The sequence below is a fragment of the Oncorhynchus nerka genome, linkage group LG19 (genome assembly GCF_034236695.1).
Source record: "Oncorhynchus nerka isolate Pitt River linkage group LG19, Oner_Uvic_2.0, whole genome shotgun sequence".
Classification (NCBI taxonomy): Eukaryota; Metazoa; Chordata; class Actinopteri; order Salmoniformes; family Salmonidae; genus Oncorhynchus; species Oncorhynchus nerka.
In genome coordinates, this window is record NC_088414.1 from 50838722 (window position 1) to 50864758 (window position 26037).

The 26037-nt window shown below is 43.3% G+C and overlaps 2 protein-coding genes and 1 long non-coding RNA gene across 3 annotated transcripts in view; all 3 read left to right on the forward strand.

The window, feature by feature from the left end:
* Window positions 1-9780, forward strand: part of LOC115123282 (dihydrolipoamide S-acetyltransferase (E2 component of pyruvate dehydrogenase complex)) — a 57561-nt gene extending 47781 nt beyond the window's left edge. The window contains exons 11-14 of the mRNA XM_065005026.1: window positions 566-684; window positions 2906-3068; window positions 3177-3313; window positions 6653-9780. Coding sequence (XP_064861098.1) covers window positions 566-684; window positions 2906-3068; window positions 3177-3313; window positions 6653-6782 — 549 coding nt within the window. The 3' untranslated portion in view covers window positions 6783-9780. The remainder of the gene's footprint in view (window positions 1-565; window positions 685-2905; window positions 3069-3176; window positions 3314-6652) is intronic.
* A 3230-nt stretch (window positions 9781-13010) lies between these two features.
* On the forward strand, window positions 13011-15698 carry LOC135562369 (uncharacterized). Its single transcript, XR_010459878.1, has 2 exons — window positions 13011-15057; window positions 15238-15698. It is a non-coding gene; the product is annotated as an uncharacterized LOC135562369 (long non-coding RNA).
* A 7531-nt stretch (window positions 15699-23229) lies between these two features.
* The window catches only part of chek1 (checkpoint kinase 1), a 38682-nt gene continuing 35874 nt past the window's right edge, over window positions 23230-26037 (forward strand). The window contains exons 1-2 of the mRNA XM_029652611.2: window positions 23230-23551; window positions 25289-25354. Of these exons, the coding sequence (XP_029508471.1) occupies window positions 25290-25354 (65 nt within the window). The 5' untranslated portion in view covers window positions 23230-23551; window position 25289. The remainder of the gene's footprint in view (window positions 23552-25288; window positions 25355-26037) is intronic.

The window sequence follows — 26037 nt, forward strand, 5'->3', positions numbered from 1 at the left end:
AAATAATCTCTATTGGTCCATTATATCATCTGATTTCATATGCTACTTTCCACCAACCTCCCAAATAATCTCTATTGGTCCATTATATAATCTGATTTCATATGTTACTTTCCACCAACCTCCCAAATAATCCCCAATATAATCTGATTTCATATGTTACTTTCCAACCTTAATCTATTGGTCCATTATATCATCTGATTTCATATGTTACTTTCCACCAACCTCCCAAATAATCTCTATTGGTCCATTATATAATCTGATTTCATATGTTACTTTCCACCAACCTCCCAAATAATCTCTATTGGTCCATTTGTATCAGCTGATTTCATGTTTCCACCAATGAGGTTAGGTTTCTTCCCCGCTTTCTACAGCTCTGAGCCAAGCATCGGCAGCAGACAATACAACCCAGTGTATTTTATTTGTTATCTTATTCTGGGGGGGGGAATGCAACAGCAGGAATGTAGCTGCTTTCATTGATTACAACGAGACCAATTTATTTCCAGTTTCAAATAAAACAATTTCCCAAATTGGGATTATTAAAGTAATACTCTACTCTCCTTCCTAGGAGGTAAAGGCCCAGAACATCAAGCTGAGTGTGAATGATTTCATCATTAAAGCCAGCTCTCTGGCCTGCCTCAAGGTCCCGGAAGCCAACTCCCAATGGCTCGACTCTGTCATCCGACAGTGAGTACATACTCTACCTCTTTCTGTCTGTCTCCCCTTGTCTGTCTCCCTCTCTGTCTCCCCCTGTCTGTCTCCCTCTCTGTCTCCCCTTGTCTGTTTCCCCTGGTCTGTCTCCCCTGTCTGTCTCCCCTTGTCTGTCTCCCCTTGTCTGTCTCCCCTGGTCTGTCTCCCCTGGTCTGTCTCCCCTTGTCTGTCTCCCCTGGTCTGTCTCCCCTGGTCTGTCTCCCCTGGTCTGTCTCCCCTGGTCTGTCTCCCTGCCCTGGTCTGTCTCCCCTGGTCTGTCTCCCCTGGTCTGTCTCCCCTGGTCTGTCTCCCCTGGTCTGTCTCCCCTGGTCTGTCTCCCCTGGTCTGTCTCCCCTGGTCTGTCTCCCCTGGTCTGTCTCCCCTGGTCTGTCTCCCCTTGTCTTGTCTCCACTTGTCTGTCTCAAGGGCTTTATTGGTAATGGAAACATATATATGTATTTACCCTGGTGTTTGTTCTTCACTGGTTGCTCTTTTCTTGTGGCAACAGGTCACACATCTTGCTGCTGTGATGTCACACTGTGGTATTTCCCCCAGTAGATATGGGTGTTTATCATTATTGGCTTAGTTTTCTAATTCTTTGTGGATCTGTGTAATCGGAGGGAAGGTTTGGGAATCGCTTTCTTTTAGGTGGTTGTAGAATTTAACGGCTATTTTCTGGATTTTAATCATTAGTGGTTATCTAACTAATTCTGCTCTGCATGCATTATTTGGTGTTTTACGTTGTACACAGAGGATATTTTTGCGGAATTCTGCATGCTGAGTCTCAATTTGGTTTTTGTCCCATTTTGTGAATTCTTGGTTGGTGAGCGGACCCCAGACCTCACAACCATCTATAACTGATTCAAGTATTTTTAGCCAGATTCTAGTTGGTATGTTGAATTTTATGTTCATTTTGATGACATAGAAGGCCCCTCTTGCCTTGTCTCAGCTCGTTCACAGCTTTGTGGAAGTTACCTGTGGCGCTGATGTTAAGGCAGAAGTATGTATAGTTTTTTTTGTGCTCTAGAGCAGTGATTCCCAAACGCTTTAACCTCTAGCTGTACCCCCTCTAGCACCAGGGTCAGCTGTACCCCCTCTAGCACCAGGGTCAGCTGTACCCCCTCTAGCACCAGGGTCAGCTGTACCCCCTCTAGCACCAGGGTCAGCTGTACCCCCTCTAGCACCAGGGTCAGCTGTACCCCCTCTAGCACCAGGGTCAGCACACTCTCAACTGTTGTTTTATGACATCATTGTAAGGCTGCCACACACACACTATACTTTATTATTTTTATTTAACTAGGCGAGTCAGCTAAGAACAAATTCTTATTTTCAATGACGGCCTAGGAACAGTGGGTTAACTGGTCTAGGAACAGTAGGTTAACTGGTCTAGGAACAGTAGGTTAACTGGTCTAGGAACAGTAGGTTAACTGGTCTAGGAACAGTGGGTTAACTGCCTGTTCAGGGGCAGAACAACAGATTTGTACCTTGTCAGCTCGGGGATTCGAACTCGGTTGGTTGCTAGTCCAACGCTCTAACCACGAGGCTACGCTGCCGGTCCTGCCACTATACGATACATTTATTACCACTATACGATACATTTATTACCACTATACGATACATTTATTACCACTATACGATACATTTATTACCACTATACGATACATTTATTACCACTATACGATACATTTATTACCACTATACGATGCATTTATTACCACTATACGATACATTTATTACCACTATACGATGCATTTATTACCACTATACGATGCATTTATTACCACTATACGATACATTTATTACCACTATACGATACATTTATTACTCACCAGAGATTGATTACTCCGTCTTAAATCACTTTCTAAACACAGGCACAGACTGTATCTAGTTTTCATGCTCGTGTATCCACCCTCACATAGGTATGTGGTTGCAAAGGGCATCTCAGTGTCTTAACAGCATGATTTGCCAAGGGTAGGATACTCTGAGCGAAGCCCTATCCAAAAATCCACTTGTTGCAATTTCAATGAGGATCTCTTGTTCAAGATGTCGGTAAGTGGACTGGAGGCAGGGCATGAAAGGGATAACGAATCCAGTTGTTTGTGTCGTGCGTTTCACACCACACCCACTCACGTCACACCACCCAAAAACACATTTTTGAATAGGTCAAGTTTTAGAGTGTGTGTGTGTGTGTGTGTGTGTGTGTGTGTGTGTGTGTGTGGAACCATGTGGTGGACGTGAGTGTGGCGGTGAGTACGCCCAACGGTCTGATAACGCCCATCGTGTTCAACGCCCACACCAAGGGACTGGCTGCTATCAGCTCTGATGTCTCAGCCCTGGCTGCCAAGGCCCGCGACGGGAAACTACAGCCACACGAGTTCCAGGTAACTACAGATTATACACACTAAAAACAAATGTGTTAAACACTTCTGCAACATTAGTTGGTCCCACAAGTTCCAGGAGTTGAATCCTCTAAAACTGTTGTGTTTCAGGGAGGCACGTTTACCATCTCTAACCTGGGAATGTTTGGCGTCAAGAACTTCTCAGCCATCATTAACCCTCCCCAGGCCTGTATACTGGCAGTAGGGGGCTCAGAGAAGAGACTGCTGCCTGCTGACAATGAGAAAGGGTAACTACACTACCACTATACAATACTACTACTATAACAACACTAGACTATAGTACAACCCCAGGCCTGTATACTGGCAGTAGGGGGCTCAGAGAAGAGACTGCTGCCCGCTGACAATGAGAAAGGGTAACTACACTACCACTATACAATACTATACTACTACTACTATAGCTACACTATACTAGGCTAAAATACTACCCCAGGCCTGTATACTGAACGGGTAAATACACTACCAGGGGTCTTCAAACTTTTCTTCCCCAGGGACACCCATCCTAACTCATCTTAAGCTAAAGTCATTCCGCTACCCAAGAATAGTAAAGCCCCCTTTACTGGCTCAAATAGCCAACCAATCAGCCTGTTACCAACCCTTAGTAAACTTCTGGAAAAAATGGTGGTTGACCAGATACAATGCTATTTCACAGTAAACAAATTGACAACAGACTTTCAGCTTATAGGGAAGGACACTCAACATGCACAACACTTACACAAATGACTGATGATTGGCTGAGAGAATTGATGATTAAATAATTGTTGGTGCTGTCTTAGACTTCAGTGTGGCTTTTGACATTATCGATCATAGTCTTTATAACCCCTGCTATAATGTGGATAAATATTTACTTGTCTAACAGAACACAGATGATTTTCTTTAATGGAAGCCTCTCAAATATAATGGGTAGAATCAGGAATTCCCCAGGGCAGCTGTCTAGGGCCCCTTGCTTTTTCAATTTTTACTAATGACATGCCACTGGCTTTGAGTAAAGCCAGAGGGTCTATGTATGTGGATGGTGTTGTAGACTCTGGGGCCTTTCAGAACAGGTGTATATATACACTGAGATCATGTGACCGATCATGTGACACTTAGATTCCACATAGGTGGACTTTATTTAACTAATTATGTGACTTATGGAGGTAATTGGTTGCACCAGATCTTATTTAGGGGCTTCATAGCAAAGGGGGTGAATACATATGCACCTACCAGTTTTCCACATTTTATTGATAATATATATATTTTTTTTTTTTCACTTTACCAATTAAAATGTTTGTGTATGTCCATGACATGATATCCAAATAAAAATGCATTTAAATGACAGGATGATGCTACTATAAAATAGGAAAAACACCAAGAGGGATGAATACAAGGCTCTGTACCACAGCGACTGAAATGACTCCAACACTTATCGAAGAGCTGCAGTTAGTTTCAGTTTGTGGCAAGAAATAAGATTGTCCAAAATATTTATAAAAACTAAAAGCATTGTATTTGGGACCAATCATTCACTAAACCTCAACTACATCTCGTAATGAATAATGTGGAAATTGAGCAAATTGAGGTGACTAAAGTGCTTGGAGTAACCCTGGATTGGAAACTGTCTTGGTCAAAACGTATTGATACAACAGTAGCTAAGATGGGGAGAAGTCTGTCCATAATAAAGCGCTGCTCTACCTTCTTAACAACACTGTCAACAAGGCAGGTCCTACAGGCCCTAGTTTCTACCTTCTTAACAGCACTATCAACAAGGCAGGTCCTACAGGCCCTAGTTTCTACCTTCTTAACAACACTATCAACAAGGCAGGTCCTACAGGCCCTAGTTTCTACCTTCTTAACAACACTATCAACAAGGCAGGTTCTACAGGCCCTAGTTTCTACCTTCTTAACAGCACTATCAACAAGGCAGGTCCTACAGGCCCTAGTTTCTACCTTCTTAACAACACTATCAACAAGGCAGGTCCTACAGGCCCTAGTTTCTACCTTCTTAACAACACTATCAACAAGGCAGGTCCTACAGGCCCTAGTTTCTACCTTCTTAACAACACCATCAACAAGGCAGATCCTACAGGCCCTAGTTTCTACCTTCTTAACAACACTATCAACAAGGCAGGTCCTACAGGCCCTAGTTTCTACCTTCTTAACAGCACTATCAACAAGGCAGGTCCTACAGGCCCTAGTTTCTACCTTCTTAACAACACTATCAACAAGGCAGGTCCTACAGGCCCTAGTTTCTACCTTCTTAACAACACCATCAACAAGGCAGATCCTACAGGCCCTAGTTTCTACCTTCTTAACAACACTATCAACAAGGCAGGTCCTACAGGCCCTAGTTTCTACCTTCTTAACAGCACTATCAACAAGGCAGGTCCTACAGGCCCTAGTTTCTACCTTCTTAACAACACTATCAACAAGGCAGGTCCTACAGGCCCTAGTTTCTACCTTCTTATCAGCACTATCAACAATAACCCTATCCCTTCCCAACCCTATCTCATCCCAACCCTATCTCATCCCAACCCTATCTCATCCCAACCCTATCTCATCCCAACCCTATCTCATCCCAACCCTATCTCATCCCAACCCTATCTCATCCCAACCCTATCTGACCCCAACCCTATCTCACCCCAACCCTATCTCACCCCAACCCTATCCTATCCCATCCTATGTTACCAAAACCTGTGATGGCTTGTCATCGGGTAAATGATAATGGCTCATCGTTGACGTGACTGAATGTGATATCGGGACGTTGACGTGACTGAATGAGTGATATCGGGACGTTGACGTGACTGAATGAGTGATATCGGGACATTGACGTGACTGAATGAGTGATATCGGGACATTGACGTGACTGAATGTGATATCGGGACGTTGACGTGACTGAATGAGTGATATCGGGACGTTGACGTGACTGAATGAGTGATATCGGGACGTTGACGTGACTGAATGAGTGATATCGGGACGTTGACGTGACTGAATGAGTGATATCGGGACGTTGACGTGACTGAATGAGTGATATCGGGACGTTGACGTGACTGAATATGATGTCATCGTTGACGTGACTGAATGTGATATCGTGACGTTGATGTGACTGAATGTGATATCGTGACGTCATCGTTGACATGATTGAATGTGATGCTTGTGATGTCATCGCGATATTAATAGGCTGCACGTTTCGTCACAATATCGTTGGACGCCCGACTAAGCGGTCTACTCGACGCGTTGTCAATTGATGCTGATGAAAATTACAATATTGCCATCCGTCTAAAGGAAATGTTACAACATGATGTTGGCAACGTAGTTCCTACTAAATATTTGCCTACTTGAGCAATGTCATCGTATTTCCAAATCACACTGGTGTAATTTGATGGAGACAGTCATCAGCCTCCATTCAGAATGACTGGGCACCACTTGACTTTCAGGCACCAATATGGCTGCCCTGCAGCCTCTGTAGAACAGTTATAACCATAGCATGACGTGACATGGGTTCAACCCATGAATTGACTGGACAGGGACTTTTAATGTTAAGGTTGATCATACGCTGTTCTGTTTTTTACTGTGTGTGTGTGTGTGTGTAGGTTTGACGTGGCCAGCATGATGTCGGTGACGTTAAGTTGTGACCATCGCGTGGTGGACGGAGCAGTCGGAGCTCAGTGGCTCGCAGAGTTCAGGAAGTTCCTGGAGAAGCCTGTCACCATGCTGCTCTGATTGGATAACACCCTCACCAGTTCCACACTGTGGTTGGCTGGAGCCGTCGCCAAGCTGATTGGTGGAAACCGTTCATCATGTTTCTGTGATTGGCTGGCCCACCACAAGGACACTCCCCCTCCCCCTTAAAGGGGTGAGGCAGGACTCACTCCCCTCAGAATATGACACTTTTCCCTCTTCCTCTGTCTCTCACCCTCCATAACTGTTGACATAGTTATTGACATAGTTACAGTTTAGCCCCGTGGCTGTGATGTCACTACAACATGTTGTTTATAAAGGTAACTGTTACAGTTGGGAGAAGATACACTAGCCCAGCCCCTCTGAGCAGCCTGCTATGTAGAACCAGTATAGTCACACACTAGCCCAGCCCCTCTGATCAGCCTGCTATGTAGAACCAGTATAGTTACACACTAGCCCAGCCCCTCTGAGCAGCCTGCTATGTAGAACCAGTATAGTCACACACTAGCCCAGCCCCTCTGATCAGCCTGCTATGTAGAACCAGTATAGTCACACACTAGCCCAGCCCCTCTGATCAGCCTGCTATGTAGAACCAGTATAGTCACACACTAGCCCAGCCCCTCTGAGCAGCCTGCTATGTAGAACCAGTATAGTTACACACTAGCCCAGCCCCTCTGAGCAGCCTGCTATGTAGAACCAGTATAGTTACACACTAGCCCAGCCCCTCTGATCAGCCTGCTATGTAGAACCAGTATAGTCACACACTAGCCCAGCCCCTCTGATCAGCCTGCTATGTAGAACCAGTATAGTTACACACTAGCCCAGCCCCTCTGAGCAGCCTGCTATGTAGAACCAGTATAGTCACACGCACTAGCCCAGCCCCTCTGATCAGCCTGCTATGTAGAACCAGTGTTGTTTATGTAAATACATTGACAGGAGGTCCACATCTCTGCTGGTTGTCTTCTCTCCATGGTAGGTAATTGAGCGATTGATGAATGTCACTGATTGGCCAGAGTTCAATCGCCTATAGCAGGTCTGAATCAGTCCCTGATTACAGAGGAAAGATGACAACTAGCCGTGCTGCTGACCTCCAGGTATGGAGCTGAGAACAGCTGATCTATCTTGTGATGCTCTATGATCAGCTGATCTATCTTGTGATGCTCTATGATCAGCTGATCTATCTTGTGATGCTCTATGATCAGCTGATCTATCTTGTGATGCTCTATGATAGGGGTCTCCAACAGGTCCATCTACCAGTAGCTACCAGCCCACCTATGAGTAGTTCATCAAACAATTCTGAAAGTACATGCAAAGTACATGCAATTGTCAGTATCAGACGCAGAAAGCTCCCAACTACTATCTAAACAACACAACGTTGACATTTATCCCACCCCTGGTTAGCGACTATTGGCTTCAAAAGCCAAACCTAACACAATATCTGGCAATTATTTTCCAGCGATATTGCCTCTGTCTGTGTGATGTGCATGTTTTTCTATCACTCAGTGTGTAGCCAGTTGATATGATAACCGTCTTGTGGTTTTACAGAAATACTTTCGCCACAACCTTCTCAATTAAATGTTAACTGCAAAGTAGGCTTACCTGGCAGAAGCATATCATGAGTAAGTACGTAATTTGCATCTGTTATGTGTTAACTCTGCCATGAACTGAGCAGCAGCTGTCCAGAACCATCACTAGATCAGCACATTAGATGGGACATTCCTCACTCCCCGGATTAACAATTAAAGGGCCAGATGCACACTTAAAGGGGAATTACACCCCAGAAAGTCTACATTTGTTCGTTTTCTTCCAGACGCCCATAAAATGGCTTTGTGTGATTTTAAGTATAGACCTCCACTGTGGGGCTCTATAGGTCTTCTGATGTGATTTAATGACCTGGACTCAGAACATCCATTATGACACCTCTACTGTGGGGCTCTATAGGTCTTCTGATGTGATTTAATGACATGGACTCAGAACATTCATTATGACACCTCTACTGTGGGGCTCTATAGGTCTTCTGATGTGATTTAATGACCTGGACTCAGAACATTCATTATGACACCTCTACTGTGGGGCTCTATAGGCCTTCTGATGTGATTTAATGACCTGGACTCAGAACATTCATTATGACACCTCTACTGTGGGGCTCTATAGGTCTTCTGATGTGATTCAATGACATTGACTCAAAACATAATGTCGTTGTTTCTCTATTTAGGAGAGAAAAAAAAGATTTTATAGCCCCCCCTTAGAGTTGTTTATGAATGAACTGTTATTTGACCAGGTATATTGACAGAACACAGTTCACTACTTTCTGAGTAGCAGGAAAGAGCAGAATGTGCCTACAGTGAGGGGAAAAGTATTTGATCTGCTGCTGATTGTGTACGTTTGCCCCACTGACAAAGACATTATCAGTCTAATTTTAACGGTTTATTTGAACAGTGAGAGACAGAATAACAACAACAAAAATCCAGAAAAAACGCATCTCAAAAATGTTATAAATTGATTTGCATTTTAATGGGGGGGATCAAATAGTTTTTTCCCTCACTGTATTTGAAAGCTAGAAAGAAATGAGTAGCTGAAGACATTTCTAGCTCTTATGCTAGAAAAGGTTGGAGACCCCTGCTCTGTGATCAGCTAATCTAGGATGGGTGGAGTCTTCATTTACAGAGTGGGAGGGGCTTTATTTATGACATCACCCCCTGACTAAGCACTCGGCCAATCCCCTTCTTCCCCTGGACACGTTATTATTTTCTAAGCTGTTAACAAACATTCTGAACAGGAAACGTTGTGTATTTACATGACATCATCTGAAAACAAGTGAAACGCACAAAGTGAAGCTGGATGTACCGTTGCCATGGGAATTATTGCTGAATAAATTGAGTCAAAATTAGCTACTATGGTGCTGTTGTGGAGAGTCCTATATTAATATATATATTAAAGCTCTGTTATATGTAATATATATTATACACTGAACAAAAATATAAATGTGTTGATCCCATGTTTCATGAGCTGAAATAAAAGATCCCAGAGATGTTCCATACGCACAAGAAGCTTATTGCTCTAAAATGTTGTCCTCACTTGTTTACGTCCCTGTTAGTGAGCATTTCTCCTTAGCCAAGATAATCCATCCACCTGACAGGTGTGGCATATCAAGAAGCTGATTAAACTGCATGATCATTACACAGGTGCACCTTGTGCTTGGGTCAATAAAAAGGCACTCTAAAATGTGCAGTTTTGACACACACCACAATGCCACCGATGTCTCAAGTTTTGAGGGAGCATGCAGTTGGCATGCTGACTGCAGGAATGTCCACCAGAGTTGTTGCCAGAGAATTGAATGTTCATTTCTCTACCATAAGCCGCCTCCAACATAATTTTAGTGAATTTGGCAGTACTTCAAACCAACCTCAACCGCAGACCACGTGTATGGCGTCGTGTGGGCAAGTGGTTGTGAACAGAGTGCCCCATGGTGGGTTTATAGTATGGGCAGGCATACGCTACGGACAACGAACACAATTGCATTTTATTGATGGCAATTTGAACACCCAGAGATACCATGACGAGATCCTGAGGCCCGTTGTCGTGCCATTCATCCTCCTCCATCACCTCATGTTTCAGCATATTGCACGACCCCATGTCGCAAGGATCTGTACACGATTCCTGGAAGATGAAAATGTCCCATATTGTCCATGGCCTTTATACTCACCAGACATGTCACCCATTGAGCATGTTTGGGATGCTCTGGATTGACATGTATGACAGTGTTCCACTTCCTCCCATTATCCAGCAACTTCGCACAGCCATGGGGACAACATTCCACAGGCCACAATTAACAGCCTGATCAACTCGATGCAAAGGAGATGTGTCGGGCTGCATGAGGCAAATGGTGGTCACTCCAGATAATGCTGTATTCCCAGTCATGTGAAATCAAAAATTAGGGCCTAATGAATTTATTTCAATTGACTGATTTCCTTATGTGAACTGTAACTCAGTAAAATCTTTGAAATTGTTGCATGTTAGGATTATATTTTTGTTCATATAGTGCATTCGGAAAGTATTCAGACCCCTTGGCTTTTTACAGATTTTGTTATGTTACAGCCTTATTCTAAAACAAATTAAATAATAACTTTTTAAAATCTCAATCTACACACAATAATGTCAAACCAAAAAGTTATTTTGAAAATTTTGCAAATGTATTAATAATATATGACAGGAACACCTTATTTTCATAAGTATTCAGACCCTTTGGAACTTGAAATTGAGCTCAGGTGCATCCTGTTTCCATTGATCATCATTTTAGACCTTTGGTAAATTCAATTGATTGAACATTATTTGGAAAGGCACACACCTGCATAGTGTAGAGGTCGACCGATTTTATAATTTTTCAACACCGATACTGATTACTGGAGGACCAAAAAAGACGATACCAAATTAATCGGCTGATTTATTTATTTATTTGTAATAATGTCAATTACAACAATACTGAATGAACACTATATAATACATCAATAAAATCTATTTAGTCCCAAATAAATAATGAAACCTGTTCAATTTGGTTTAAATAATGCAAAAACAAACTGTTGGAGAAGAAAGTAAAAGTGCAATATGTGCCATGTAAGAAAGCTAACGTTTAAGTTCCTTGCTCAGAACATGAGAACATATGAAAGCCGGTTGTTCCTTTTAACATGAGTCTTCAATATTCCCACGTAAGAAGTTTTAGGTTGTAGTTATTATATGAATTATAGGACTATTTCTTTCTATACCATTTGTATTTCATATACCTTTGACTATTGGATGTTCTTATAGGCTCTTTAGTATTGCCAGTGTAACAGTATAGCTTCCGTCCCTCACCTCGCTCCTACCTGGGCTCGAACGAGGAACACATCGACAACAGCCACCCTCGAAGCAGCGTTACCCATGCAGAGCAAGGGGAACAACTATTCCAAGTCTCAGAGCGAGTGATGTTTGAAATGCTATTAGCGCACACCCCGCTAACTAGCTAGCCATTTCACATCGGTAACACCAGCCTAATCTCGGGAGTTGATAGGCTTGAAGTCAAAAACAGCAGAGCTGCTGGAAAAACGCACAAAAGTGCTGTTTGAATTAATGCTTACGAGCCTGCTGGTGCCTAGCATTGCTCAGTCAGACTGCTCTATCAAATCATAGACTTAATTATAACATAATAACACACAGAAATATGAGCCTTAGTTTCCAGATTCAACCATATTAATGACCTATCATCTCGAAAACAAAACATATATTCTTTCAGTGAAATACGGAACCGTTCCGTATTTTATCTTACGGGTGGCATCCATAAGTCTAAATATTCCTGTTACATTGCACAACCTTCAATGTTATGTCATAATTACGTAACATTCTGGCAAATTAGCTGGCAATGAGCCAGGTGGCCCAAACTGTTGCTTATAGCCCGACTGCGTGCAATGAACGCAAGAGAAGTGACACAATTTCACCTGGTTAATATTGCCTGCTAACCTGGATTTCTTTTAGCTAAATATGCAGGTTCAAAAATATATACTTCTGTGTATTGATTTTAAGAAAGGCACTGATGTTTGTGGTTAGGTACTGTCGCGATACGAAACCTTCAGCCCCGCCCCTTGGCCGGCAGCGGGGTGCTAGAGGTGGTTAGCGTCCCGTTCCCTGGATTGGACAGGGCACTATAGATACTTCAGGTTATCTCGGTATAACCAGGACCGCTCGCGTAGCCCTGCCTCTCTTTCTTCATCGACACGTTGTCCGCGTAGAGAGGTCTTTTGTCACTCTCAACGGTCTAGCTCTAGCTGGGATGTGTGAACCCCACGTTGATCCTCTAGACTCCTTTTACACCACTAATGGATCCTTGAGTTGTTATTAAGCCTTCTTCCTACCAGTCTCTATATGATTTCTCTCAGGTTGAGTATTTCCCTTCTGTGATGTATCTAGTTTAAAGTGTGAAGACCTTTAGTCAACTTAGTCTCACTACTCTGCCCGTCGGCTATGTATCGCTTGGATAATAAAACTTAGATAGATCGACAAGACAATTAATGAATCACTACTGGACACACCTTCCTCCTTCTTTTAATGGTAACTCACTTTGTCATGGAGTATTGGTCTCCGTTTCCAGTGTCCCGGTAGCGGGGAGTGTCAGAGTTGTTATCTCCCGTGCCGTTAACTGTCTTGGGAGGGCGTTTTACTCGAGACAAAATAAGACTACAGTTTATTTTTGGAAACACTCTGTGTTTTTTGTCTTTCACAATCAAACACACTTTCGAAATACACAATTTGTTACTCGGTTACACACAGCGTTAATCAAAAACATGCAAATGACTTAATGCTCTATAATGCCTGGTACAAGTATAAGGTACAAGGTATAACAGTGGTCACCAAACTACGGCCCGCGGGCCGGATACGGCCCGTCAGCACATTTGGCCCGGCCCTCTGAACAATACCAGAGACGCTATCGAATTTTTTTCCTATTTGGCCTCCAGAAAAAAAATCCTAGGCCCGGCCCTGTCAAAGAGAGAACGGAATAATGGCGAAAAGGTTAGGTAAGAGAAAAATTGATTCAGAATGCAGGGTATTTAACCTGCAGTGGACAAACAATTTTTTTTTTGTTCAATGCAAAGAAAAGGCTGTTTGTCTCATCTGTCAAGAGACGGTGGCGGTATTCAAAGAATACAATCTTCGCCGACACTATGAATCCCGTCACAAAGACAAGTACGATAGCTTGCAAGGCCAAATACGAGCAGACAAACTCTCAAAGCTAAAAAGTGGACTACTATCTCAGCAGAATACATTTGTACGCCAAGCTCAGCTGAACCAGGCATCCGTTCGGGCCAGCTGGGTTGCTAAACTGATAGCAAGAAGCGGTAAGCCTTTCACTGACGGAGAGTTTGTTAAGAAATGGATGGATGCTGTCGCGGAGGAGGTGTGTCCCGAGAAGAAAGATGCATTTAATGCCGTAAGTCTGTCGGCGAGTACAATCACCAGACGCGTTGAAGAAATCGGGAGTAATGTATATGCCCAGCTGCAGCAGAAGACGAAAGAATTTGACTTTTTTTCATTAGCACTGGATGAGAGCACGGACGTGCAAGACACAGCGCAACTGCTCATTTTTATTCGTGGAGTTAGCGCAAACTTTGAGATATGCGAGGAGCTGGCAGCCCTCCAAAGTCTCAAAGGGACTACAACGGGAGAGGATATTTTTGACAAAGTGTGCCAAACCATGGAGAAGTTGGACCTGGACTGGTCAAAGCTAGCTAGCATCACGACTGACGGGGCTCCTAGCATGGTGGGCGAAACTCGCGGTCTAATAGGACGCATGAACCGGGAGTTGGAAAAAAGGGGTCTCACCGCCCCGCTACGAGTCCACTGCCTAATTCACCAGCAAGCACTGTGCTGCAAAGTGTTGAAGTGGGATTCTGTAATGAAGGTTGTGGTGTCGTGCATAAACTTCATCAGAGCAAAGGGACTTAAACACAGGCAGTTCCAAGAATTCCTGTCTGAACTGGAGTCTACGCACGGAGATGTGCTCAGAGTTTTGAGGCGTTTTTACGAGCTGCTACCCGAAATGAACCCATTTCTTCATTTAAAAGACAAAACGGTCCCAGAGCTGATGACCCAGAATGGAAATGGCACCTCGCATTTTTAACAGACGTGACAGAAATACTTAACAGCCTTAACTTGCAGCTACAAGGCGAGGGGAAACTCATTTGCGACATGTATTCACACATAAAAGCATTTGAGGTGAAATTAGCGCTGCTTTTGGAACAAGTGAAAAAGCGCAACTTCGTCCATCTTCCTGCTACCCAAAACCTGTCGACAGAGAACCCAGCGGTCCCGTTCCCAGCTGAAAAGTGCTTGGAAGCACTGGAAATGCTGAAGGCAGAGTTCGGTGTGCGATTCAGTGAACTACATGTTCATGCAAAAGAAATCCGTCTTTTTCAGAACCCCTTTGTTGCCGACATTGATGAAGCCCAGCCTTCATATCAGTTTGAGTTGGCTGAGTTACAGAACTGTGATGTTCTGAAAGACGCATTCAAGCCCAACAGTCTCATTGACTTCTATGCCGCCCTCCCAAACAACACATATCCAAACATCAAAAAACACGCAATGAAAATGTCCACAGTTTTTGGCAGCACGTATATCTGCGAGAAAACCTTTTCTCGCATGAAACTGCTGAAAACCCCGATGAGATCAAGATTGACAGATGAACATTTGCATCAGTGCTTGAGACTGGCTGTAACTAGAATGGAACCTGATATTCAACTTCTCACCAGCCAGATGCAGGCCCACAGTTCACACTGATGAACATACATAGGTAAGCTCACTTTTCTGACTTGAATGAGTCATTCTGAGCATAAACAAATATAATCATAATAAAATCTACTGGGATAAAATCCATCTTTACAACCATACTGGTAGTGAAATGTATTGTGCTGTGTAGGTGCTGTATCACTTAGTTCAGTTTCTCAACCTGCTTCTTTTGTGGTTTTCACAGGGAAGTTGATGAGAGAGAGCTGCAAACAGCGGTGTCTACAAGCCTACTGGAACCTACAAAAGGATTATAAGGAAGGAACACAATAACTTTAAGAGACTGCTCATATGTGTCAGAGAGATTCTGCTCTGACAACTGAGCTGAACTTTTATCTGTTAAGATTGTGCATGGCACGACAGAAAGTTAATGTTCCATGGCTTTTTTTTCTATGAAGAACCCAGAGAGAGTTATTTAGTTATTATTTATTTCCTGTTTTTTCTGTGAAGAACCCAGAGAGAGTTATTTAGTTATTATTTATTTCCTGTTTTTTCTGTGAAGAACTCAGAGAGGGTTATTTAGTTATTATTTATTTCATTAATAGTGTTATTATTTGTTTCCTGACTTTTTTTCTGGAAAGAACCTGGAAAGGGTTATTTGGTTATGTGTGGCTTTCTGGAAAACAATAAATTTTTTAAGCTCCCCTACGATCGTCACACTTTTTCTGTTACAAACTGACACCGGCCCCCCATCAGAGAAGGGAAAAGTTATGTGGCCCTCACAGGAAAAAGTTTGGGGACCCCTGAGGTATAAGGTACAATGATAAACACTTATCTCTATGTATTTACTGCTTATTGTAGCTTCGTTAATTACCTTTGCGAGATGAGACCCACGAGATCAGGAGCAGAGTTTCAATCGGTCAGAGTTCTGAGAATTTAGCTTAGGTATCGATCCCTACTCTTGAGGTATCGGTGGTTCAACTAAATTTCGAGATTCAAGTTAGACTGGAGAGACCAGAGGTTCACCGGTGATCTACCCGCAGTGTCTGTGGCGATAAGACCCAGCCGGAATGTTGAGCTTAATCAGTTAAGATATTATTGCATCAAGATAAACCGAGCGCAGGGCAAATGGCGACAAGTACTACTGTTCGATAGGCAAGCGGCACGAACCCGAGTTCCAGCATGTTAGAATCTATAGATAATTTGAGTCAAGCATTAATAGCTCAAAGTCAAATGGTTGTCTAAATGAATTCAAAATTCAAGAAGTCAGCGCCAATTTAATGGCAATTTCTCTTTCTATACCTTTTGTTTCTCTGCATCGGATCCGCCAGGGGGGGGTAGGAGGGAGATCCCTTTGATGTTTCATTACAGTACAATCGTGCAACGATTGTGCTTTTTTCGCAAATGCGCTTTTGTTAAATCATCCCCCGTTTGGCGAAGTTGGATGTCTTTGTTAGGAAGAAATAGTCTTCACACAGTTTACAACGAGCCAGGCGGCCCAAACTGCTGCATATACCCTGACTCTGTTGCAAGAGAAGTGACACAAATAAATGTTAGCAGGCAATATGAACTAAATTTTGCAGGTTTAAAAATATATACTTCTGTGTATTGATTTTAAGAAAGGCATTGATGTTTATGGTTAGGTACCTTTTTCGCGAAGGGGCACCGCATCGATTATATGCAACGCAGGGCACGCTAGATAAACTAGTAATATCATCAACCATGTGTAGTTAACTAGTGATTATGATTGATTGATTGTTTTTTATAAGATATTTTTAATGCTAGCTAGCAACTTACCTTGGCTTCTTACTACATTCGCGTAACAGGCAGGCTCCTCGTGGAGTGCAATGAGAGGCAGGTGGTTAGAGCGTTGGACTAGTTAACCGTAAGGTTGCAAGATAGAATCCCCGAGCTGACAAGGTAAAAATCTGTCATTCTGCCCCTGAACAAGGCAGTTAACCCACCGTTCCTAGGCCGTCATTGAAAATAAGAATGTGGTCTTAACTGACTTGCCTAGTTAAATAATGGTGTAAAAAAATTAAATCGGACAAATCTGTGTCCAAAAAAAAACGATTTCCGATTGTTATAACTTGAAATCGGCCCTAATTAATCAGGCCTAATTAATTGCCCGTTCCGATTAATCGGTCGACCTCTAGTCTAATGTCATGAAGTTGGCCTGTTGGGGGAGGTTTATGACCCCAATAAATACCTTTCCCCCTTTTCCTCTCTCTACTCTACCAATGTGACTGTTGAAAATCCCTTTGTTACCAGAGAGTCTGGTAACATCGAAAGGTGGGAAACTGTACCATATTTTGGTAATCCAGCCAGTTGAAAATATGCGTTGGTACTTAATGAATATGATGTCAGATCAGTTGGCATCTGAGACATTATTACTGATGATAGGACGACATAAACTGTATCTTGGAAAGAGATTCACTTGGGATTGTTGTATAATTGTTGTATAATTTAAATGTTTAAATATGAAACTATTTGTGAAAAGATTCAATCTAATTTTAGCTTTTTAAATGAGAGAACGGTTTGTCAAATTTTTGAGTTTGAGAAACTCTGCTCACTCAGAGGCCCCGCCCAAGTGAACAGACATTGGTTGTAAACTCTGCTCACTCAGAGGCCCCGCCCAAGTGAACAGACACTGGTTGTAAACTATGAAACACGTCCTTCTTTCACCACTATATAAACCCGTTGATGAAAATTCAACTTCCTGTTCCAAGAACGTGAGAACATTTACATTACATTTAAGTAATTTAGCAGACGCTCTTATCCAGAGCGACTTACAAATTGGTGCATTCACCTTATGACCTCCAGTGGAACAGTAGTGCATCTAAATCTTTTCAGGGGGGGGGGTGAGAGGGATTACTTTATCCTTGCTGTCCCTGCGTTGAAAAGGACAAGGTCTCCTACAGAACTAAGCCAACCTCGGCGTGAGCTCTGGTTGAACGACAAGAACCTAACGAAATTAACATCGAATTTCAACGTGAAGATGATGACCCACACACTGAAAGGCTGAATTTCGACTATACCAGCCAGAATATCGCATGAGCTTAAAGTATGGCAACTTGGTATGAACTTTGAACTCTTATTCACTAAAGAAGTGATACCTCCTAGCCGTTGCGTTAGCGCAGCAACTGTAGGCGTGGGCTAGGAGAGGACGGACAGAGTACCCATTCTACCACGCTCCAGTTCACCACTAGACATTTTTCTGAGGACCAGAGATCCATGCTGGACCATACCGCCTTCTATCTCCGACCAATCTACCGAAGCGCAGCTCAGAGTAAATATTTATTGCTTTTTCCTTTTTCAAATGGGTGGTTATTTAGAATGCATAAGATTCTGTATTTACGATAGACTAGCTGCCTACGGCCCGATAGAGACACAAAATCTTTTTTCCTCAGTCTTCCCGCTCTTTCATTCAAAACCCAACCCCCTTCTTTGTGTAACCAGCGGTCATATCTGTCCCGTCCGCTAGGGACATTTTCCTTTATGACATAATTTGTAATCAATGTATGATCCATTCTGTGTAGATGTAATTCTGCATAATAATTAAGGTATTTAGTAAATGTCACGCCTTGGTCTTAGTATTTTGTGTTTTCTTTAATTATTTGTTCAGGCCAGGGTGTGACATGGGTTTATTGTGTTGTGGTGTGTTTTGTATTGGGGTTTAGTAGGTATTGGGATTGCGGCTGAGTAGGGGTGTCTAGAGTAGGCTTGGCTGCCTGAGGCGGTTCTCAATCAGAGTCAGGTGATTCTCGTTGTCTCTGATTGGGAACCATATTTAGGTAGCCTGGGTTTCACTGTGTATTTTGTGGGTGATTGTTCCTGTCTCTGTGTTTGTATTTCACCAGATAGGCTGTTTAGGTTTTCACGTTCCGTTCCTTGTTTTTGTATTTATCGTGTTTATTCTTTTATTAAACATGTATCGAACTAACCACGCTGCATTTTGGTCCGACTCTCCTTCGACGGAAGAAAGCCGTTACAGAATCACCCACCACTCACGGACCAAGCAGCGTGGTAACAGGCAGCGACAGCAGGAGAAACGAAAGGAAGAATGGACATGGGAAGACGTGTTGGATGGCAAGGGTTGTTACACTTGGGAGGAGATACTGGCTGGAAGAGATCGCCTCCCATGGGAACAGGTGGAGGCACTTAGGAGAGCAGAGGCAGCCGGAGATAAGAGCCGACGATACGAGGGAACACGGTTGGCAAGGAAGCACGAAAAGCAGCCCCAAAAATGTATTGGGGGGGGCTCAGGGAGAGAGTGGCAGAGTCAGGGTTCAGACCTGCGCAAACTCCCTGTGCTTACCGGGGGGCTAAAGAGACCGGGCAGGCACCGTGTTATGCTAGTGAACGCACGATGTCTCCAGTGCGGGTGCATAGCCCGGTGCGGTACATACCAGCTCTTCGTATTAGCCGGGCTAGAGTGGGCATCGAGCCAAGTAAGGTTGGGCAGGCTCGGTGCTCAAGAGCTCCAGTGCGCCTGCACGGGCCGGTCTATCCAGTGCCACCTCCACACACCAGTCCTCCGGTAGCAGCTCCCCGCACCAGGCCTCCTGTGCATGTCCTCGGTTCAGTACCACCAGTTCCAGCACCACGCACCAGGCCTTCAGTGCGCCTCGCCTGTTCAGCGCAGCCAGCGCTTTCCTCCTCTCCTGCGCTGTTGGGGTCTCCCGCCTGTTCAGAGCAGCCAGCGCTTTCCTCCTCTCCTGCGCTGTTGGAGTCTCCCGCCTGTTCAGCGCTTCCAGAGCCTTCCTCCTCTACAGCGCTGCCGGAGCCTCCTGCCTGTTCGGAGCAGCCTGAGCTGCCAGCCTGCATGGAGCAGCCAGAGCTGCCAGCCTGCATGGAGCAGCCAGAGCTGCCAGCCTGCATGGAGCAGCCAGAGCTGCCAGCCTGCATGGAGCAGCCAGAGCTGTCAGCCTGCATGGAGCAGCCAGAGCTGTCAGCCTGTATGGAGCAGCCAGAGCTGTCAGCCTGCATGGAGCAGCCAGAGCTGTCAGCCTGCATGGAGCAGCCAGAGCTGTCAGTTTGCATGGAGCAGCCAGAGCTGCCAGTCTGCATGGAGCTGCCAATCTGCATGGAACAGCCAGAGCTGCCAGTCTGCATGGAGCAGCCAGAGCAGCTAGATCCGCCAGTCAGCCATGATCTTCCAGATCTGCCAGTCAACCAGACTCTTCCAGATCTGCCAGTCAACCAGACTCTTCCAGATCTGCCAGTCAACCAGATTCTTCCAGATCTGCCAGTCAACCAGATTCTTCCAGATCTGCCAGTCAACCAGACTCTTCCAGATCTGCCAGTCAACCAGACTCTTCCAGATCTGCCAGTCAACCAGACTCTTCCAGATCCGCCAGCCAGCCAGGATCTACCGGAGCCAACTACCTGCCTGAGCTTCATCTCAGTACTGGGCTTCCTCTCAGTACTGGGCTTCCTCTCAGTCCTGGGCTTCCCCTCAGTCCCGGGCTGCCCCTCAATCCCGAGCTTCCCCTCAGTCCCGAGCTTCCCCTCAGTCCCGAGCTTCCGAGCTTTAAATAATTAAATCCATTTAGCGGTATCGATTTGACAACATCCGGTGAAATTGCAGAGCCCCATATTCAAACGACAGAAATATATATAATATTTAACATTCCAATAAATACAAGTGTAATACATCAAAATAAAGCTTAACTTCTTGTTAATCTTGCCGCGGTGTCAGATTTCAAAAAAGGCTCTACAGCGAAAGCAAACCATGAGATTATTTGAGGACAGCGCCCGCATACAAAAACATGAAACCCAGATTTCAACCAGGCCGTTTCGACACGAAAGTCAGAAATAGCGATATAATATATGCCTTACCTTTGAAGATGTTCTTCTGTTGGCACTCCAAAAGGTCCCAGTTACATCACAAATGGTCCTTTTGTTCGATAAAGTCCTAATGTATATCCATAAAAAACTCAGTTTAGCTGGTGCACTTCAGTCAATAATCTACCGATTTCCCTCCATCAAAATTCATACAAAATGAGTCCCAAACGTTACTAATAAACTTGTCCAAACAAGTCAAACAACGTTTATAATCAAACCTTAGGTACTCTAATACGTAACTAATCGATCAAATTTAAGACGAAGAATCGTTATTGTCTTTACCGGAGATTAACAAAAAGAACGTGCACTCTTGGCCATGCGCTTGGAAAAACTACAGCCAAAATGGGAGCCACATAGAAAATCTACAACTTCGCCCTAATTTTTTTTTAAAACAGCCTGAAACTCTTTCTCAAGACTGTTGACATATAGTGGAAGCCCTAGGAACTGCAATCAGGGAGGATTTCGCCCTAGAATAAAAGTGCCAGCCATTGGAATCGGTGTTATGCTGAATTGTTTTTTGGGTGGGATGGTTTGTCCTCGGGGTTTCGCCTGCCATTTCAGGTCTGTTATACTCACATACATTACTTTAACAGTTGTAGAAACGTTACTGTTTTCTATTCACATCTACCAATTATATGCATATCCTAGCTTCTGGGCCTGAATAGCAGGCAATTTACTTTGGGCACACTTTTCATCCGGATGTCAAAATACTGCCCCCTAGCCCAAAGAGGTTTTAAACCAAATTTTCTATTGCTGATTCAACTTGTTAGCCAGGGTTCGTGAAGATAACCAAGAATTTTCAACTTTCAGATGGGACTAAATAAGGTGACGATTAAATATTGACTGCTATTGAGGTAAAAGATTACCAGGTCTTTAAGAGTTTATTCAGAAGATAACAGCTCAATAAACATTATTTCGTGGTGCCCCGACTTTCCAGTTAATTATTTACCTGATTAGCTTAATCAGAGCAATCGGGAGAGAAGGGTCTTTGTCAGGGAGGTGACCAAGAACCCGATGGTCACTCTGACAGAGCTCTAGAGTTCCTCTGTGGAGATTTGGAAAAGGTTCCAGAAGGACAGCCATCACTGCAGCAGTCCACCAATCAGACCTTTTATGGTAGAGTGGCCAGACGGAAGCTACTCCTCAGTAAAAGGCACATGACAGCCCGCTTGGAGTTTGCCAAAAGGGGCTCCCGAGTGGCGCAGCAGTTTAAGGCACTCAGTGCAAGTCCCTGGTTCGAATCCAGGCTGCATCACATCCGGCTGTGATTGGGAGTCCCATAGGGTGGCGCACAATTGACCCAGCGTTGGCCGGGGAAGGCCGTCATTATACAGTTGTTTACATACACAAGTCGGAAGTTTACATACACCTTAGCCAAATACATTTAAACTCAGTTTTTCACAATTCCTTATATTTATTTAAAATTCCCTTAAGTCAGTTAGGATCACCACTTTATTTTAAGAATGTGAAATATCAGAATAATATTAGAGTAGAGACAGTAGATCTATCTGGTCTGTCATAATATAATAGAGCCAGTATATCTAGCTGGTCTGTCATTATAATGGAGACAGTAGATCTAGCTGGTCTGTCATAATACAGTATAGACAGTATATCTAGCTGGTAAGTCACAGAAAATTGAGGTGGTGGTTGCAGCTGCAGAGAGGTATTTGGGTGTGTGAGACTTGACATCAGATGATTTGCAGGGAGTGTCCTATCCTTTCAGGCCTGAGTTTTTTTTGTCAATCTTTATTTAACAAGGCAAGTCTCGGCAGGGTAGCCTAGTGTTTAGAGGGTTGGACTAGTAACCGGAAGGTTGCAAGTTCAAATCCCTGAGCTGACAAGGTACAGATCTGTTGTTCTGCCCCTGAACAGGCAGTTAACCCACTGTTCCTATGCCGTCATTGCAAATAAGAATTTGTTCTTAACTTACTTGCCTAGTTAAATAAAGGTAACATTTTAAAAAGAAAGAATCATTTCTTATTTACAATGACGGGGAACAGTGGGTTAACTGCCTTGTTCAAGGGCAGAACTACATACTTTTACCTTGTCATCTCGGGGATTCGATCCAGCAACCCAACTCTCTAACCACTAGGCTACCTGCCGCCCCAGGACCAAATATATTTAAATAGTGGAGTAGTGTGGTGGGTTTTTAGTGGTAGGGTGTTTGTTTATTTATTAACACATTTATTATTATTATTATTATTATTTCAAGCAAAGAATAAGGGAGTTATACTCCAGTCTAGTAGCTGGCGGTAATGCAATATTTATTGGATGCTAAAAGCCTTTAAACCTTATCGAAGAAGAAGATTTGACGACTTGCACATGCGCAGTTCGGCGTGAGAATACCTTAGACCCGCTGACGTGTTCCTACGCATGAGCTTAGCTAGCTAACTTTGCCATGACATCGCCTACAAGTGTTTTGGGGACTTCTATTGGAGAAGCAGTTTTAGCTTCATACTGTACTGTCTTTGGAGGTGTCTATCGATGGTACAAACTCTGTGATTGTTACCTCTGCCTTTTCTCTTCTACTTCCGTAAACATACCGTTTACAGGAAGTGACACTATAGTAAATACCACCGGAACGGAAGTCCATGTAGCGCGCCAAATTTGTTGTCCAGTTGCATTTGAGTTTACTTCGCTTTCAAGATTTTTAGATAATATATATAGTTTTATATAAATGCTGATAAGGAACCAGGACTGCTGAAAGACTCAAGGTAAACAACACACGGTCATGTGGCCAACACAGACTAGTTTGCGCTTGCTTGACAGGAATTGGGGAGAGTTATTAAAGCCAACGTCAGTAAGGTTTAGACAAAGTAACGTTAACTTGACTAGCTAACGTGTTTGGCAACGCGTATTTTAGCTACCTGGCGTGAATTACAATTATTGTCGATATTGTATAGTTTAATACTTCGGTTAGATTTAATGACTTGCCGCGTTTTCGTTCTCATCGGTACTAGGAAACTCGGGCATTTCCTTCTTGCTAATTGGTTGTAGTTATAGGAGATTCTGGTTCACCGTATAACGTTACATGTCATAGCGAACTAAATTGAGAATGATTTTGCTTCCTATTGTAGTTAGTTAGTCATGTTAACGTTTGTTTTGGGGACTAGTTGGCTATGCAGCTAGTGACGTTGGCGCAGGTTTGGGCAAACTAGCTAGCTAAACCAAGTTAAACCACGCGACTGGCTATCTGTCTCTTTAGTTCATCAAAAGCACTAGAACATATTATTTACATCCACGGGCTTGGATGGTATACTTATTGGAAATAGTGTGGATAGGCAGTATGCAGTATACTTATTGGAAATAGTGTGGATAGGCAGTATGCAGTATACTTATTGGAAATAGTGTGGATAGGCAGTATGCAGTATACTTATTGGAAATAGTGTGGATAGGCAGTATGCAGTATACTTATTGGAAATAGTGTGGATAGGCAGTATGCAGTATACTTATTGGAAATAGTGTGGATAGGCAGTATACTTATTGGAAATAGTGTGGATAGGCAGTATGCAGTATACTTATTGGTCATAGTGTGGGTATAGAATGCCAAACGTTCCTGGATGTCTTACTAAATTCGCCAAAATACGAAGTATACAAACAGTGGACGCTATTTCTGCACTTTTAGGGCCCATTTTTTTGGTCACATACACATGGTTAGCAGATGTTATTGTGAGTGTAGCGAACATGTTATGTTGGCTGACAATTTGTTAGTTATGGTATCCTTTTGAACCGCATATCATTACTGCAGTATGTACCGGTAATAAGTAAGCTAGCTACCTAACTACATTTTATTGGTTTGATTATTCACATCATTCTTAGACTAGGTAAGTGGTGGTGTAGTGGTCGTGTGTTTCAATGGACATTGTTAATTCACGCAGAATAACTGATGCATTTCCAAACGCTCAACACCCGTTGAAAATAACCAGTACCAGTAAACGTCAGCAAAAAAAAGCGTAATTAAATTGTTGCCAGCAGCACAGTTCGTCACCAACGCTCTGGATAACATGACAACAGCCTAACCATTAAAATGGTCAGTGAGGTTCTCTCATTTGTGTCTGGAAGTAGCTAGCCAGCGTTGGCCAGTTAGCTTGACTGCCGTTGGGAAGTCAATCCTGCTCATCGGCCAGAGCGTCCATTGTGCGGACGGCTCTGAATTTATAACGCACTCTTGCACTCCAGATTGAATTTACGAACACACCCAAAATCGTATAATGTCTAGCCAGTCGTTTGTTATGCTATGGTTTGGGTTAGCAAGAGGTTGCATAGCAACAGCATCATCTTCCGGTAGACAGGTGAAGCGCTTGTACACTCAACTGAAAGGATACCGTTCGGATACAGTATACTAAAATGAACTAATAGTATGTAGTATACAGTATGTTAGAATGGGTATTAAAACACAGCTCATGACTTGCTTACCAAACATACTTTCTAACGTGTGTGCGCACATGCAGCATGGCGGTACCTTTTGTGCAGGACTGGGACCTGATCCAGACGCTGGGAGAAGGAGCGTATGGAGAGTGAGTACACACACACATTGTATGGTTGAGAGGGACGAGGCAAATAAGTCTGGCTGCACAACCGATTGGCAAACGTACTTCAAATTTAGAAATCATGTGACTAAAATGAATAAAAAGAAAACTACACTATGAAACAGATAAAGGAGCACCTTAAATGAAATTTTGGGCAAAAAGGCAAACTTCGCTCCATCATTAATTTAATCAGATGGCTCATTCATCACAAAACCCTCTGATATTGGCAATTACTTCAATTATTTTTTCATTGGCAAGATTAGCAAACTTAGGCATGGGATGCCAGCAACAACAGCTGACAGACAGTACACTACTGGTCAAAGGTTTTAGAACACCTACTCATTCAAGGGTTTTTCTTTTCGTTTTTACTATTTTCTATATTGTAAAATAATAGTGAAGACAGCAAAACTGTGAAATAACACACATGGAATGATGTAGTAACCAAAAAGTGCTAAACAAATTAAAAATATATTTCATATTTGAGATTCTGCCAATAGCCACCCTTTGCCTTGATGACAGTTTGTACACTCTTGGCATTCTCTCAACCAGCTTCATGAGGTAGTCACCTGGAATGCATTTCAATTAACAGGTCTGCATTAAGTTAATTAGTGGAATTTCTTTCCTTCTTAATTTGTTTGAGCCAATCAGTTGTTGTGACAAGATAGGGGGGT